The sequence below is a fragment of the Mercurialis annua genome, linkage group LG5 (genome assembly GCF_937616625.2).
Source record: "Mercurialis annua linkage group LG5, ddMerAnnu1.2, whole genome shotgun sequence".
Lineage (NCBI taxonomy): Eukaryota > Viridiplantae > Streptophyta > Magnoliopsida > Malpighiales > Euphorbiaceae > Mercurialis > Mercurialis annua.
In genome coordinates, this window is record NC_065574.1 from 51,893,486 (window position 1) to 51,908,651 (window position 15,166).

General features: G+C 30.3%; 1 protein-coding gene across 2 annotated transcripts; it reads left to right on the forward strand.

Annotated features, from left to right (window-relative positions):
* The first annotated feature begins 1,916 nt into the window (after positions 1-1,916).
* On the forward strand, positions 1,917-10,280 carry LOC126682158 (probable sulfate transporter 3.3). Of its 2 annotated transcripts, XM_050377742.2 has the most exons (13): positions 1,917-2,332; positions 2,422-2,470; positions 2,721-2,928; positions 3,169-3,340; positions 3,961-4,026; positions 5,845-5,958; positions 7,050-7,166; positions 7,251-7,377; positions 7,917-8,203; positions 8,844-9,034; positions 9,123-9,208; positions 9,286-9,362; positions 9,995-10,280. In XM_050377742.2, the coding sequence occupies exons 1-13, from the start codon at positions 2,012-2,014 to the stop codon at positions 10,151-10,153; spliced, it is 1,974 nt and encodes a 657-aa protein (XP_050233699.1). In that variant the 5' UTR covers positions 1,917-2,011; the 3' UTR covers positions 10,154-10,280. The 2 variants fall into 2 exon arrangements, with proteins under 2 accessions (XP_050233699.1, XP_050233700.1); XM_050377743.2 differs by lacking the exon at positions 5,845-5,958 and having other exon boundaries at positions 1,918-2,332.
* Positions 10,281-15,166: the final 4,886 nt, after the last annotated feature.

Consider the following 15,166-nt stretch of genomic DNA (forward strand, 5'->3'; position numbering starts at 1 on the left):
TTTTATTTTTTGGGAGACCCCTGGGTTAATGGTCTGTCTGTTGAGGAGAGATTCCAGGGTATTGATATTAAAAGTTCAGACATTAAGAAGGCAGAGAAAATAAACAATCTTTGGAAGAATGGAAGGTGGTGTTTACCTGATCACATAGATGAGATTACCAATGCTGCTTGGGAATTCATAGAAGGGAATTATAGAATTTGTCATGATGCTAGAGACCAGGTGATCAGTAAAACTAGACCTGATGGTAAATTCACCATTGGGAGTGCTTGGAGAAAGTTGGTAAATGAAACAAGCAGTGTTCTTTGGTGGAAGTTAATCTGGAAAGATAGTGTCCCTAGGTTTGCTTTTATAGCTTGGATTGCAATTCAGAACAGAATGGCTACAAAAGATAAACTTAAGAGATGGAAGGTCATTGATGATGATATCTGCAGTTTTTGCAAAGTGCATAAAGAAAACAGAAACCATCTCTTTTTTGACTGCATTTTCTCAAGGAGTGTATGGGTGGAAGTGTTGAACATGCTGAACATTAGGAGAGGGTGCCTTTCCTGGAGCAGAGAAGTTTCCTTTTTCTGCAGAAGAGCAAAAGGTAGATCTGCTGAAGCCTGTAGAAGAAAAAAAGCTTTCACTGCTGCTATTTACTATATCTGGAAGGCCAGAAATGAATTGATATTCAAAGCAAAAAGTCCCAGAGTTGAAGATTGTGTAAAAAACATCAGAGCTTGTATTTAAGTTTATTTCTTTGCTTTGATTTAGTTTTCTGTTGATGTTCTGCTTAGCCTTGTATTGCTGAGCCTTGTATCAGCTTATGCTGAATTCTGGTTTTCTGGGTTTATAGCAATTCTGCTCTTTTTGGTTTTTACCAAAAAAAAAAACAATAAATAAACAACAGAAGCAGCAATATATCTATAACATCTCACATCCGCAATAAAAAATGGCTTAATCACAAAAAAAAACCCACCTTTTAACCCCTTTTCAATGCATTCTGATGTTGCAATTTTGTCAGTTGCATCCTAATTCGCACCTTTGATTTTTAATTCCACCCTCAAGTACTAAATTGATCTCTTTTTCATTTGAAAAAAATAAAAATAAATCATCTGTTTTTAATTTTTTATGTGGAAAAGAGTTCAAATGAGTACTTTATAAGGGTTTTTGTGAATTTTTTCCGAGTGAAAAAAGTCCAATTTAATTTTGAGGGTGAAATTAAAATCCAAAGGTGCGAATTAGGGTGCAACTGACAAAATTGCAACGTCATGATGCAACTGAAAAGGGGTTAAAAGGCGAGGGTTTTTTTGGTGACTAAGTCATAACAAATTGATATGATTTATAAAATTTAAAATATGATTATTAAATTAATTTAAGTTAATTATTTCTACTATTATAGGTGGTATTAGACCCGATTCATGCATTATTATATTGAGCTTGAAAGTAGCATTACAATCGAATCAAATTAACCAAACACCGAACTGAATAATTTTTTTAATTTGATTCAATTAATTTAATTATATCCAAATAAAACACGCTTCTAACGGCCGCATCTTACCACCACCGATATATTATTTTTCATTTTTCCGGTGTTATTTGTTACTATTTTTGTGATAAGAAAACTCTCGACGGAGTCCGACTACCCTTTAGTGGTGGAGCCTGACCACCTGAGTAAACTTTCGGAGAGGCTAGTCTAGATATCCCAGCGTTCGGATTTCCCACTTAATGCGGATAATTTAACAACTAATTTATAAATATTTTCAATAAGTTTCATTTAGTGGGATATGAAATTCGAACAAGTAATGTTCTTTGTGTAATGTTCTTTTAGTTATATATTTACTGTCCACACTTGAAACCAACGGAGAAAATCCGGGTTTATGGTGATATAATTTGGCTACACACTTTTTCTTTTTCTTTTTGTATTTCGTTACACTCCCTTGTTCCAATATATATGTTGCTGAAACAATACATGCAGAATTAATAAAGAGAAAAAAAAACCCTACCATTTTCTCTTCTCTCTCTCATTTCCATGGAGCCAAATGCAAGCAACAGTGGCATTAATATCCATTCTCATCACCACTATCTAGAAACCATATCCCCCATGGAACTTCACAAAGTTGTACTACCACCCCACAGAACCACCCTTCAGAAATTCAGCACCAGACTTAAAGAAACTTTTTTTCCTGATGACCCTTTGCGCCAATTTAAAGGACAATCTTTGGGCAAGAAATGGATTCTTGGTGCTCAATATGTTTTTCCTATTCTTCAATGGGGTCCTAATTATAATCTCAAGCTTTTTAAATCTGATATTGTTTCTGGTCTCACCATTGCCAGCTTGGCCATTCCTCAGGCAATTAGTTTTCAATTTTTTTTTCATTTTACTCTATTTAATAACTTCTCTTTAATCACTATTAATTCCAGAAAATTTCTTGATTTCAGGGTATTAGCTATGCAAAGCTTGCAAATCTACCTCCTATAGTGGGTCTTTGTGAGTTTTTTTGTTTAATTCTCGCGTATTTTTAGTGCATAACTGAAATAAAAACTCGAAACGCTGAACAGAAAACGGCTGAAATTATATACTTTTTACAATATTGTGTTTCGGAGTTTTCGTGCAATATAGTTGCGTATGTTTCAAGCATGGAAACATGTGTAAATTGAAATGTTAGAGCATAGTTTGTTGATTGTCGAAGTCAAAATTAAAGTGGGTTAGAATCACGAAGTCCGACATGTTTATGCAGATTCGAGCTTCGTTCCGCCGCTTGTTTATGCTGTTCTTGGGAGCTCAAGAGACCTTGCAGTTGGACCTGTTTCCATTGCATCTCTTATAATGGGATCAATGCTAAGACAAGAAGTGTCACCTACTAATGATCCTTTGTTATTTCTTCAACTGGCTTTTTCTTCTACTTTTTTTGCTGGTCTCTTCCAAGCTTCTTTAGGGTTGTTAAGGTAAAAGTGTTTTTTTTTACTTTTAGTTTTCTTTTATTTTTATTGGTTAATGGTTGTCAGTGGCGGAACCACTCATAGGTAGGTCTGTGCGTCCGTTCTGGTCAGAATTGATTTAAAACTCAAATTTCTTCAAAAAAAATCCCAATTCGTAGTTCCGCTCTGATTAATACGCAGAAATTGTCGATTAATTTTTTTTCCTTATATTGCCCCTCCTAATAATATTTTGGATGATTTTTTCAGGTTGGGATTTATCATTGATTTTCTTTCAAGGGCAACTTTGATTGGATTTATGGCTGGAGCTGCAATTATAGTTTCTTTACAACAGCTTAAAAGCTTACTTGGAATTACTCATTTTACTAAAGAAATGGGTTTGATTCCTGTTCTCACCTCTGTTTTTCATACCACCAAGGAGGTAAATTTTTACACATGAAATTATTTGTCCATTATCAGATATTATTTTGGTTTATGATGAGTAATTAGAAATTAATTAGGATTAGTCTCACAAACATAATTAGATAATAGAAAAATATTTTTCAAATAAAAATTTCAAATTCAAATCTGTTTTTTCATAAAATTTAATTTTGACTTTGCAGAAAAGAAAAATAGATAGATTCTTTCCACTATGTGTCAGTCGTGGACAAAGCCAATCCGAAACATTTCAAATCTCTGGCAAAAACCATATTCTAACCGAACTCTAAAAAAAGGTCTAATTAATTTTAATTTCACTCATCCCTTAAAATTAAATAAAAAGTGAGATATTTTTATTCTGTTTGGTTAAAAGTGAAATCATGTAATGTGATATAACTACACTCGAATTTTTTTTACTCATCACATCAGTTTCACGTCATTATAAACACACGTCTTAATTCAATTTTAGAAATTTGATAAAATTAAAAATATAATGTGATATTTTTACTATAATTCAGAGTTTAAATATTTGTTTATATCAAAAAATTTCTTTTTTTTTCTTTATTTGGCCTTATTATATATATGATGCAGAATTATTGACCAATAATGCTATTTCATGTGCAGTGGTCATGGCAAACAATACTGATGGGAGTTAGCTTCCTTGTGTTCCTGTTAGTAGCAAGACATATTGTATGTTATTCCTAATCTACACCTTATACATCATTTTTTTAATAAGAATCAATCCAAAATTGAATCTGAATTTTACAGATTAAATTATAGTATCAATTCTTTAAAAAAAATTAGAATCGAATCAAAGATAATTGAATTTGTAACTTACAGATCAAATCTCAGTGTTGCTATCATTAAACTATACTTACAAAGACTTGCATAAATTATTATTTAAATGTAGTCAGTTACAAAATATACAGTAAAAAACATATTAATATTGGTTAGGTCTACACACTTTAGACATTCATTTTTTTGGTTATTTATAGCCCTATCTTTTAAAAAATATCAACTTTGATCTAATTTGAATAAGTATTTTTGAATTATAGCCAATGAAACGTATATATAAAAACAAAATCAAACTTTTCCGATTATTTAACCAAACTATTTTCATTGAATAGATACTTATCAGAATTAAGCTATAATTAATAAATTTATAAAATTTGGTCATAAATAAAAATAATATTTTTTTTATAAATAGAATAGTTTGCTACAATTAAAATACTTTTGTCGACGTTTTAAAAAAGTTGGGTCATAGATAAAAAAAATGGACTATTTTTGAATGATTATAAACACCAGAATTAAATACAATTGAAATCTTGAACTTTAACGTTATTTGTAAATAAAATATGAACTTTAAAATTTGGAAAAATCAGTCACCAATTTTTAAATTTTGACAAACCCAAAAATCGAACTATTTTTTGTTTAAAATGCCGATGTTGACACTATAATATATATTATTCCAACAGTTACATTAATGTTTTTCAATGAAAATTAGCCCGATGTTATGATATACCAAAAAGTTTAACGAATAATTTTATCAAATTTAAAGCTTGCATTATAATTTTAAAAGAGAAAAGGTGCAAAAATGACCCTCATGTATACCTTATGTTTTTTATTGGCACCTCATGTATTTCAGATTTCAAATATGACCCTAACGTCGCGAAAAAGTATAAAAAAAACATGGATGGCGTTAAACATAAATGTGTACGGCCTTAAACGAAAATGTTAATGGAAGAGTCATTTTTGATACTTTTTCAAGACGTTAGAGTCCTTTTTGAGATCCGAAATACATGATGTGCTAACATGAAACGCGGGCTTTATATATATTAGAGTCATATTTGTGCCTTTTCCCTTTATAAAATATACTAAAATATAGTTTTTTTTTTTATAATTAAACCTCAATATTAAGAATCCATAAATTGTCATGTCTTATAAAGCATTAGCAGAGTCTAGTTAATCTCTTAATTTAGACATGACCTAATAACTTTTAAAGTGGGTCATGGGGACAAACATCTTGATCTTCACTTTTTCCTTTACAATAAAATCCAAATTATACATTGTTTGCTCTCAACAAGTTGCCTATGAATCAAAATCTAATCCAAGACAAGTCTATTTTACATCTGGAATGTTTTGATTGTCTATATTCACCAACTTTTGTTCATCTTGTCTCACCACAAAATTTCTTTTCAATTTAATCATTACTCTAATATTTATCAATCATATCTTAAATTTCTCAACATAAAATCGTGTTTACGGTTCGGATTTAAACATATTCAAACGGGACCAACCGGATTTCTTTCTTTTAAATGTAAGTCTAAGGCTGGTTCGGGTTTTATTTTTTAGATTAATAATATGTTACTGAAACTCAGATTATCTATTAAATTTATACGGATTTGGATTATATTGTTAACGATATGCACTAGGTTAATCATGACGTAAAGAGCGGGATGGGTAAAATAATAGACATTGAATGTTGATATTGGGAAATGTGCCGTGCAGAGCATGAAGAAACCAAAACTGTTTTGGGTATCAGCTGGAGCCCCTCTTCTGTCAGTGATTCTATCTACTCTCCTTGTTTTTGCATTCAAGGCCCAACACCATGGCATCAGCACTGTAAGTTTTAGAGTGAGCTAGAATCTCTAAAATTAAATTGAACGATCGATGGAATGTTCAGAACTGAATCAACCAAAAATAAAGCTCTAATCGGACTGAATTGACCAAAAAAATTTAAGTAATATTCGAAATCGAACTAAATAAATTGATAATATGATTAGTTCGGTTAAGATTAAAAATGGAAGGAAATGTGGGAAAAAAATCAATTTTGATTTATTTAGTTGGTTCAGTTAATTTGAATAATTCAAATTTCAAATTAAACCAATAATAAAAAAGAACCGGCCAAATATATATTATTTCACCGAACCGAGTTGACCAAAATCTATCAATTAAATCGGTCGGTCGGATATTTTCTCTCCCCTATTATTGACCACAGCTCGGATATTTCCCCTATTATTTGTCAAAGTATATTTATTTTATTTCTATATATTTTTCTTTCAAAAATATTAGTGTCGATGTTCAATATCATGATATATTAATATGTTGGACAACTTTATTATTAGCATCGAACAAAGGATCAACCGGCCCTTTGATCTTGTGTCTCGAAAATAAATTAATAAACTATTTTTAATTTTTTTTATTCAATTAGATTTATAAATCTATGATTCGTGGTCGAATAGATCATTTTAATCAATTAGGTCCTCAAACTTATATTTCGAGACTAAATAAGTCACTCGTTTTAGGTATACATATTGGAAGTTACTTGACCTAAATGAAGAGAACATCGGATCTAATTGACTAAAAAATCAAAAAAATAACTTATTTAATCTTAAAACACAAGTTTGAGTCACCCATTTGACCTTTTGTTGAAAGGCCGGTTTGACCATTTGTTATGTTAATATCTCTTCTATTTTAGCAAGTAATAAAATGTTCAGGTCAACATTTTAAAACATAGTATATAAAAATTAACATTAAAGATCTTTTATTACACTCATTCAAATGTCAGAAATTTTCTAGTTATAAAATAAAATAGAAGGACTTTGACGGAAAATATGTGAAATATCAGGGTCCATAAGTGAAAATTATCCATCATTTTACATTCATTTGCTATAATAATTGATTTTGATGTGAGTGCACCAATGGAATAACAGATTGGAAAATTACAAGAGGGATTAAATCCTCCATCATGGAATATGCTGCAATTTCATGGAAGTTACCTTGGATTAGTCATCAAAACTGGTCTTGTTACCGGCATTATCTCCCTCACTGTAAGTTTTTTTTTTATATTTTCTACAAAATTAATTTTTAATTTTAGTATTTGATTATAATTATTGAAGTTTTGTTTGTAACAGGAAGGCATAGCAGTAGGAAGAACTTTTGCTGCTTTAAAACATTATCAAGTGGATGGTAACAAGGAAATGATGGCAATTGGGCTAATGAACATTATTGGTTCCTCTACTTCTTGCTATGTTACTACAGGTGCATATCGTTTGCGTGGTTTATCGGTTAGGTTCAAACTCGTAATGAGTGAGCGAAGCGAACATTAAATAAATAAATTCAATTTGGTTTAATCTTATGAAAAAGTTGATTTTGATTTGGTTCTTGACCGAAAAACCAAACCAAAATAAACTGCTTTATTCGATTTGATTCGCTTTCGAAGTTTTTCAAAATCCTTTAAAATATTAGCGGGTTATGAAAAAATTCAAGTCAAACCATATCAAACTAGTCGTTTCTATTGCTTTTTGTGTATGACTCAACTATTTTAACTTGATTTACACTAAAATCTAGTTAATAGTACTTTTTTATGACTAAAATCGAACCGAAGTAAAAAAAAACTAATTTTGTTATAACATCAAATCCAACCAAACAAAATTTTTCGATTCAAGATGATTTTTGCACACATATAACTCCAATAAAATAAGTGGACAAAATAAGGAGTTATAATGCGCAATCGACCCTAACCGTCAATTATCGGTTATTTTCGGTTCGATTCTTTTAATCGTCTCATTATTGTTCAGGTGCTTTCTCGCGATCGGCTGTGAACCACAATGCCGGAGCTAAAACAGCGGTTTCGAACATAATAATGTCAGTAACGGTGATGGTGACTCTGCTGTTTCTGATGCCATTGTTCCAATACACACCAAATGTTGTATTGGGCGCTATCATAGTAACCGCCGTAATTGGGCTAATAGACGTACCAGCTGCATATATTATCTGGAAGATTGATAAATATGATTTCATGGTTCTCTTATTTGCTTTCTTTGGTGTCATCTTCATTTCTGTTCAACATGGTCTTGCCATCGCTGTAAGTTCTCGACTATCAGCTATCAGTTATCGGCCTTTATTAGAGATATAAGTATAATTCAAAAAAGTCGAATTAATTTCTTTTAAAATAATTTTTTCAGTCTAGTTCATTTTTCACGCGGTTTAAACCAAAATTGGACTTAATCTTATTTGAGTCTTTTCATCTCTTAAGTTGAGATATTAATTTTATTCTTTTATCAATTTAAACTATTTTTATAAATTTTTTTAATCATCATCAATAACCAATTTATTCTTAATGTCAAGCAATTATTATTTGTTTACTTTTTCAATATATTTTTATTTTTTTTATTTTATATATTACGACTTTTCAAACTACTGTTTGAATTTTTTTTACAAAAGAGTTGGTGTTTTTAAAATATTTAATTAATAATGCTGAATAAATTTAAAGTAATTAAAAGTAAAATGAAAAGTTACTAAAATGAATCAATTTAACTGTCATTTTGTAATTCTTGTTTAAAATAAACTTATCCATTTTTATTGTAAGGAAATAGTATAGTATCAAAATGAATTAAATTAAACTAATCAATTCAATTTTATTATTTGATATTTTAGTCGGTTTTCGCTCACCCTTAGCTATCGCGAGGAAATCTTAACCGAAGCTAAACATAATTCATGATCAGGTCGGAATATCCATATTCAAAATTCTGATGCAAGTTACCAGGCCAAAGACGGTGATATTAGGAAACATAGCCGGGACAGATATATACCGAAATCTTCATCATTACAAAGAAGCTATTATGGTTCCTGAATTTGTTATTTTAAGCATAGAAGCCCCTATCAATTTTGCAAATACAACCTACCTCAAAGAAAGGTTGGTTTGCTGTTAATTACTGCATCAATTTGATAATTAATTAAATAAATGTGAATATTTTTGTATTAAATTGGCGTTTATGCACTAGGATTTTGAGATGGATAGAAGAATACGAAGAGCAAAAAGATTCAAAGAAACAGTCAAGTATCCGTTTTGTGATTATTGACTTATCAGGTAATTAAGTTCGTTGTTCGATTTCAGCATCAAATTATTAGCGGAAATTAACTGAAATTTATATGTCGGATTTTCAGCTGTAAGTGCCATTGATACAACAGGAATCTCACTCTTCAAGGATTTAAAGAAAGTAATGGAAAATAGAGGGATTGAGGCAAGTATTTCAATAATTTTTTTTCTATTTTATGGTATATAGCTACATTGCTAATTAAACTATTTATAGCATAAACCGTTGCTGAATGTTCTAATATATTATCTTCAGTGACCGAGTAAAAATTTAAAAATTAGAGGGGCCGAATTATAATATGCACTATATATGAGGTACTTTTTGAAAGTTGAGGGCCAGGGCGCCTCAGCCCCTAGCCCCGTTACCTTAGTTTTATGGCGATGATTCCGAATTTACTATATGTGCTTATGTTGCAATAGATTTTTAACTGTTAATGGCGAAGGTTTTTTTTAATTTTATAAAATTGGAAGCTCTTAAGTGTTTTAGACTCCTATCACTAGTAGAAGTATACAAAAATTAAACTAGATTGGTCTGACACTGCAAAAAATTTGATTTTTTTATTTAGTAAATGTTCAGTTAAATTTTATTGTAAATCGAACCAAATTGAAAAATTAACTAGTTCAATTTGATTTGATTTGAACATTTGATATCTTTCGTTTATATTCACGATCACTTTTATAGTCATCTTGAAAACTACTATTAAATTGATGTTGTTATCGTCGTGTTTCGTAGTAGTGCTAATAGTTTTTTTGCTGTGCTAACGTATGATATTACCGCAGCTTGTGCTGGTAAATCCGTTGGGAGAGGTGATCGAAAAGCTGCAGCGTGCCGACGATGCACGCGAGATGTTGAAGCCTGATGCTCTTTTCTTGACAGTAGCTGAAGCTGTGGCTTCGCTATCTTCCACAGTGAAGGGTCAATCATCAAGCTATGTATAAAATTCAATAGCAGAAAACAAATTAATTGTGTAACTAAATTTATGTGTAGTTAACTTCATATGTCTTTCCCTCAATCACTTATTAACTCAGATATATAATTTATTTACTGCAAAATTCTGATTAGTAATTCTGAAATATTGATTATATTAGTTACCTTAACGTTGACCAGATTACCTACAAAATTTAAAAGAATTTAATCACTCTTGTGATCAAGAAAAATTAAATAAATCAACATATAAATATTTTGAAACTTTAAATAACTTTTTTACAATTTGTTTATAGGCAAAAGGTACAAAAAAGCCATCGAGTTTTTTTACTTGGTACAAATAACCCATCGTACTAAAAAAAGTACGAATAAACATCTATACTCAATTTTTTTGAACGAATCACCAACGGAAGTGTGTAACTCTGTTAATTTATTGCTATGTGAGCAATGCCACATCATTGCCAGGTGGATAAAAAGATAAACAAATAAACATTATTGCCACATGGATACCCATCCAGTTACACCACCACTTACCAACCTTCTTTCTAGTTTCTACAATCTAAGCAAACAATTTTACTTTCCTGCAATATCCTCCACCATCCTATCGGAAACTTGCAATTTGAATCTTGGTTTCGAGCACTAATTTCATCAACGATAATCTGGTCAAATGAATTAAAAACATTCTTACTGCTCTCAGAAACAACGTACAAAATACTTCATTATTATCAGCTCAAGTCCAAGTAGAGCCATCCAAAATAAACCAATCAAATGAGTATTGAATTGTTGTATTTCTAAGCAAGCTCACCTATTATTATTCAATTTGTATCAATAAAACATGATTAATACAATGTTTCTTTAGCTAACATTAAAAATAGAGAACAGATTAACCTTATCGTGAGAAAGTACGGAACTATTGATTAGTTGTAATGGCGGCGTTTATGGAGGAGAGAAAGAGCCGGTGATCGGAGAGTGACGGTTTTAGAATTCTTTTATGATGAGTGATCTTAATTTCTTTTTTTCAATTTTCTATACAAAGAAGAAAAAGAAGAACAATCGATTATAAAAGAGGATGCTGGTCATGCCGCAACAGTAGCTCATTCGTCATTAGTGGCGGCCACGTTAGTTTTCGCCGTTCCTTCCCAACTCCAGCAGATCGTTTGTCTTCGTCTTCATCAGCAGCTCGTGGAGGGAGGTGAAGCGAAGTGACTGGTGGAGAAAGGCAAAGCGAACTGGAGGTGGTTATCAACAAGAATGAAGAGTGCCGGTTAGGGTGGTAGTGGCAGGCATAGAGGCGGCGGCTGGGGAGGGTAGGTTGTTAGTTTTAGGTTTTTGATTTTTTAGGGTTTACAGAATAATTTTTTTATTTTATTATCCACGTGGTATGTGGGAATGACATGGCGCTGCTCACATGGCAATCAATTAACAGAGTTACACGTATCCGTTAGAGAGGTGGTGATTCGTCCAAAAAAATCGAGTATAGGTGTTTATATGTACATTTTTTAGTACGATGGGTTATTTATATCAAGTGAAAAAACTCAATGGGTTTTTTATACCTTATACCTTGTTTATATCAAACACAATCAAAAAATAATATTCCTATATTTTCAAAATATATCAAATCTATAAAATAATACTAAGCCATTGGCTATTATTTGCATTAAAAACTTTATTAAAGATTTTTAGATTATATTTTCTATAATTGTTTGAATTAAAAAATTGAATATTTCACTTTTTTTATCAAAGGATAATATATTAAGGCAATAAACCGATTACAACCTAAATCGTTAAAGTACATCGTAGATCAGATTATAAAAAATAAAAAAAACAAACTGAAATGCTATAATTGATCAACAAAATGAAATGAAACAACAATAGAAATCTAAAAACATAAATTTTGCAGGTGTTAAATATTCAGGAATAATTCAAGTGTTTGAGAATTTTCTGACACCAATTACATCTTTAGAATTTCTATTTATCTCTTGTTCAGTTGCTAACTTACATTATGTTGGCTGATATTATATTATTATATAATTTTCACATAAAAATTTAATACTTTTAATGTAAATATGCCCCTAATGTTTATTTATTGGATAAATACACTCCTCATGACATATTTATCTCCAATATATCTTTACAGTTTTTAACATAATTCAATTATCCCCTTCTTGTAAAGTGCAGGGTTAATATTGTTTGGAAGAAGGGCATAACTAGGGTGAGGGAAAAACCTGGCCGGCCAAGTTAACCGATGGAACTGATGACTTTTGATCGGTTTGATTATAAATTAGGTTCAGTTAGTTCTGTTTTAATAGAAAAAGTTTTGGATTTCAGTTATCGGGTCAATTTTTAAAATTAAAATTATTTTGATTAATTGAACCAAATGAATGAACCAAAAGTTTTATTTTTTTAATATTTTTTAATATTTTTCTCATATTGTTGTCGGTTTTTACCGAACCAAACTGACTGAATTACCTGACCTATTTAATCGGTTTGGTTTTAAACTTTCTTTCCTTTTTTATTCGTGATAAACGGTATCCAGGTCGGGCGAGTCTGCTGCACCGGGTCCTGAATAATCACAAAGAACACCGTTCAAAGGATGCGGGAAGGTGATTCTGACAAATCACTCCGGTCAAGTTAGTATGAGCGATAGAAAGAAAAAAGAAGTGAAAGAAGAGTACGAGTTGAGAGAAAAAGAGTATTAATTTTTACCTATTTTATGTTGGGCTTTTTACACAAACAACCTACTTTGCCCACTTTATAACTTTTATACGGGTGCATGTTTGGATTTTCTAAACTACCATGTGCGGACTGAATTATAACGTTTATACGGACTCTATATATTAAACCCTAACAGCATACAAATCATAATTTCATTTATTTTCTCTCTCCTCATCATTCAATTCTCTCTTCCTCTCAGTTATTCCTCTCTTTTTTTACCGTTCGCCGTCTTCCGCTGAGCCGTCCTCTGTTCCTCCGCTCCTCCGTCATCGTTCTCGTCATCATCTTCGTCAACGCCATCATCTCCTCGGCTCATCGTCGTCATCTATTTGATTTCAGATCTATAATTTATTAATTGTTCTTCTTCTTCTTCTTTTTTATTTTCAGATCTACAATTTTTTTACTGTTTTTTCACCATTAAACATGTATAGAGATTATATTTTAAGAATATAATGCTAATTTCATGTTATGTAATATAAATTTATGGTTATATGGAATAAATTTTTGTTATTTCTGCATTTTTTTGTGTTTGGTTGTATTTCTGTGTTTTTTATTCCGCAGTTCGATTTATTGATGATAGTTGATTGCTGAAATATTATAATATTACAGTATTGTTGATTTTATGTTGATTTTGTGTTGATAATCAGTTGGTATTTCCTTAATTTTAACATTCAAAAAATTTATTCTAAAAAAATAAATTAGCAAATTAGATAATTTTGTGCGTGAACTAACTAAAAAAAACAAAATTTAAATGAGATTAGATAAGGATATGTTAGCATTATCATGTTGACATGTTGTTGATTTCTTGTTGATATTTTATCGATTGTCACAATTTTTCAAAAAATTATGTTTTATTTTATTCCATATGTTGATTCGTTGTTGATTTATTGTTGACATTATGTTCATATGTATTTCAACTTTTGTTTATTTTCAATTTTATGTTGACATGTTGTTGATATACTGTTGATAACATGTTGACTTTTCAATCATTGAAAGAAAAATAAACTTAGTCTTAAATTGATGTATTAATGAGCTATTGATATGTTTTTGATAATATGTTGATTGTTTTTGACTTAAATCAATCAGTGTTATCATTTTACAAACATCTTGACTAAATTAGCATTAATTGTTGATTCATTGTTGATTTATTGTTGACATTATGTTGATAAGTATTTCAACTTTTTTTGATTTTCAATTTTATGTTGACATGTTGTTGATATACTGTTGATAACATGTTGATTTTTCACTCATTAAAAAAATAAAGTTAGTCTTAAATTGCTGTATTGATGAGCTATAGACATGTTTTTGATAATATATTGATTGTTTTTGGCTTAAATCAATCGATGTTCTTATTTTACAAACATCTTGACTAAATTAGCATTAATTGTTGATATCATGTTGACATTATGTTGATAACTTGTTAATATGATAGTAGTAATTCTACTAAAAAACAAAAAAGGTACAAAATGTTTAAAATAAATGAATCAGATAAAGATATTAGCAGAGTAAGTAATCAAAACAATATGAAAAAACAACAACAATAATTCAAATGAAAAAATAAAATTATTCTTATATATAAAAATAAAAATATATTAAATATACACCAACACAACAGTTCACAAATTAAAAAAATCTATTTTAAAATATATTTTTTCCTCAATTCTCTTTGCAGCTGCACAGTTTCTTCAAAATCACTTGTATAATTGTTTTGCGTTCCACCTCTCATACCTAACTAAATTTCGACAAAGACGGTTATGATACAGTTTCATTTCATCAAACGAAAGTTTATTTCACAAACAATATTATCTTATTTGTCAATATTAAAATAAAAAGAATCAGTAGATATCAACATAATATCAACATAAAGTCAACATAAAATCAACAACACTGTAACATTACAATAATTCAGCAATCAATCATCATCAACAAATCGTTTTGCAGAATAAAAAAAACGCAGAAATACAACAAAACACAAAAAAATGCAGAAATAACATAATTTTATTATATAAAATCACAAAATTATTCTATAGAACATGAAATAAGTATTGGATTCTTTAACGACTCTCTTTATACATGTTTAATGGTTAATCAACAGTAAAAGATAAACAAATTACAGATCTGAAAATAAAAAAAAGAACAAAAAAATTCAGATCTAAAACTAAAAAGATAAAAGAAAGATGGCGTGACGAGACAAAGGCGGAACGATGGAGGCGAAACGGCGAAGGCAAAACGGCGAAGGCGGAACGACGAAGGCAGAACGGCGGAACGGAGGAGGCGGAACGACGGAAGCGAAGGAGCAAAAATCGTGAAAA

What these genes read in the sequence shown, in the direction of transcription:
- LOC126682158 (XM_050377742.2), top strand. Translation starts at nt 2,012, where the DNA reads ATGGAGCCAAATGCAAGCAACAGTGGCATTAATATCCATTCTCATCAC. An exon ending in TTCTTGCTATGTTACTACAG is followed by an intron (nt 7,378 to 7,916) that starts GTGCATATCGTT and finishes ATTATTGTTCAG; the next exon opens with GTGCTTTCTCGCGATCGGCT. An exon ending in AACATGGTCTTGCCATCGCT is followed by an intron (nt 8,204 to 8,843) that starts GTAAGTTCTCGA and finishes ATTCATGATCAG; the next exon opens with GTCGGAATATCCATATTCAA.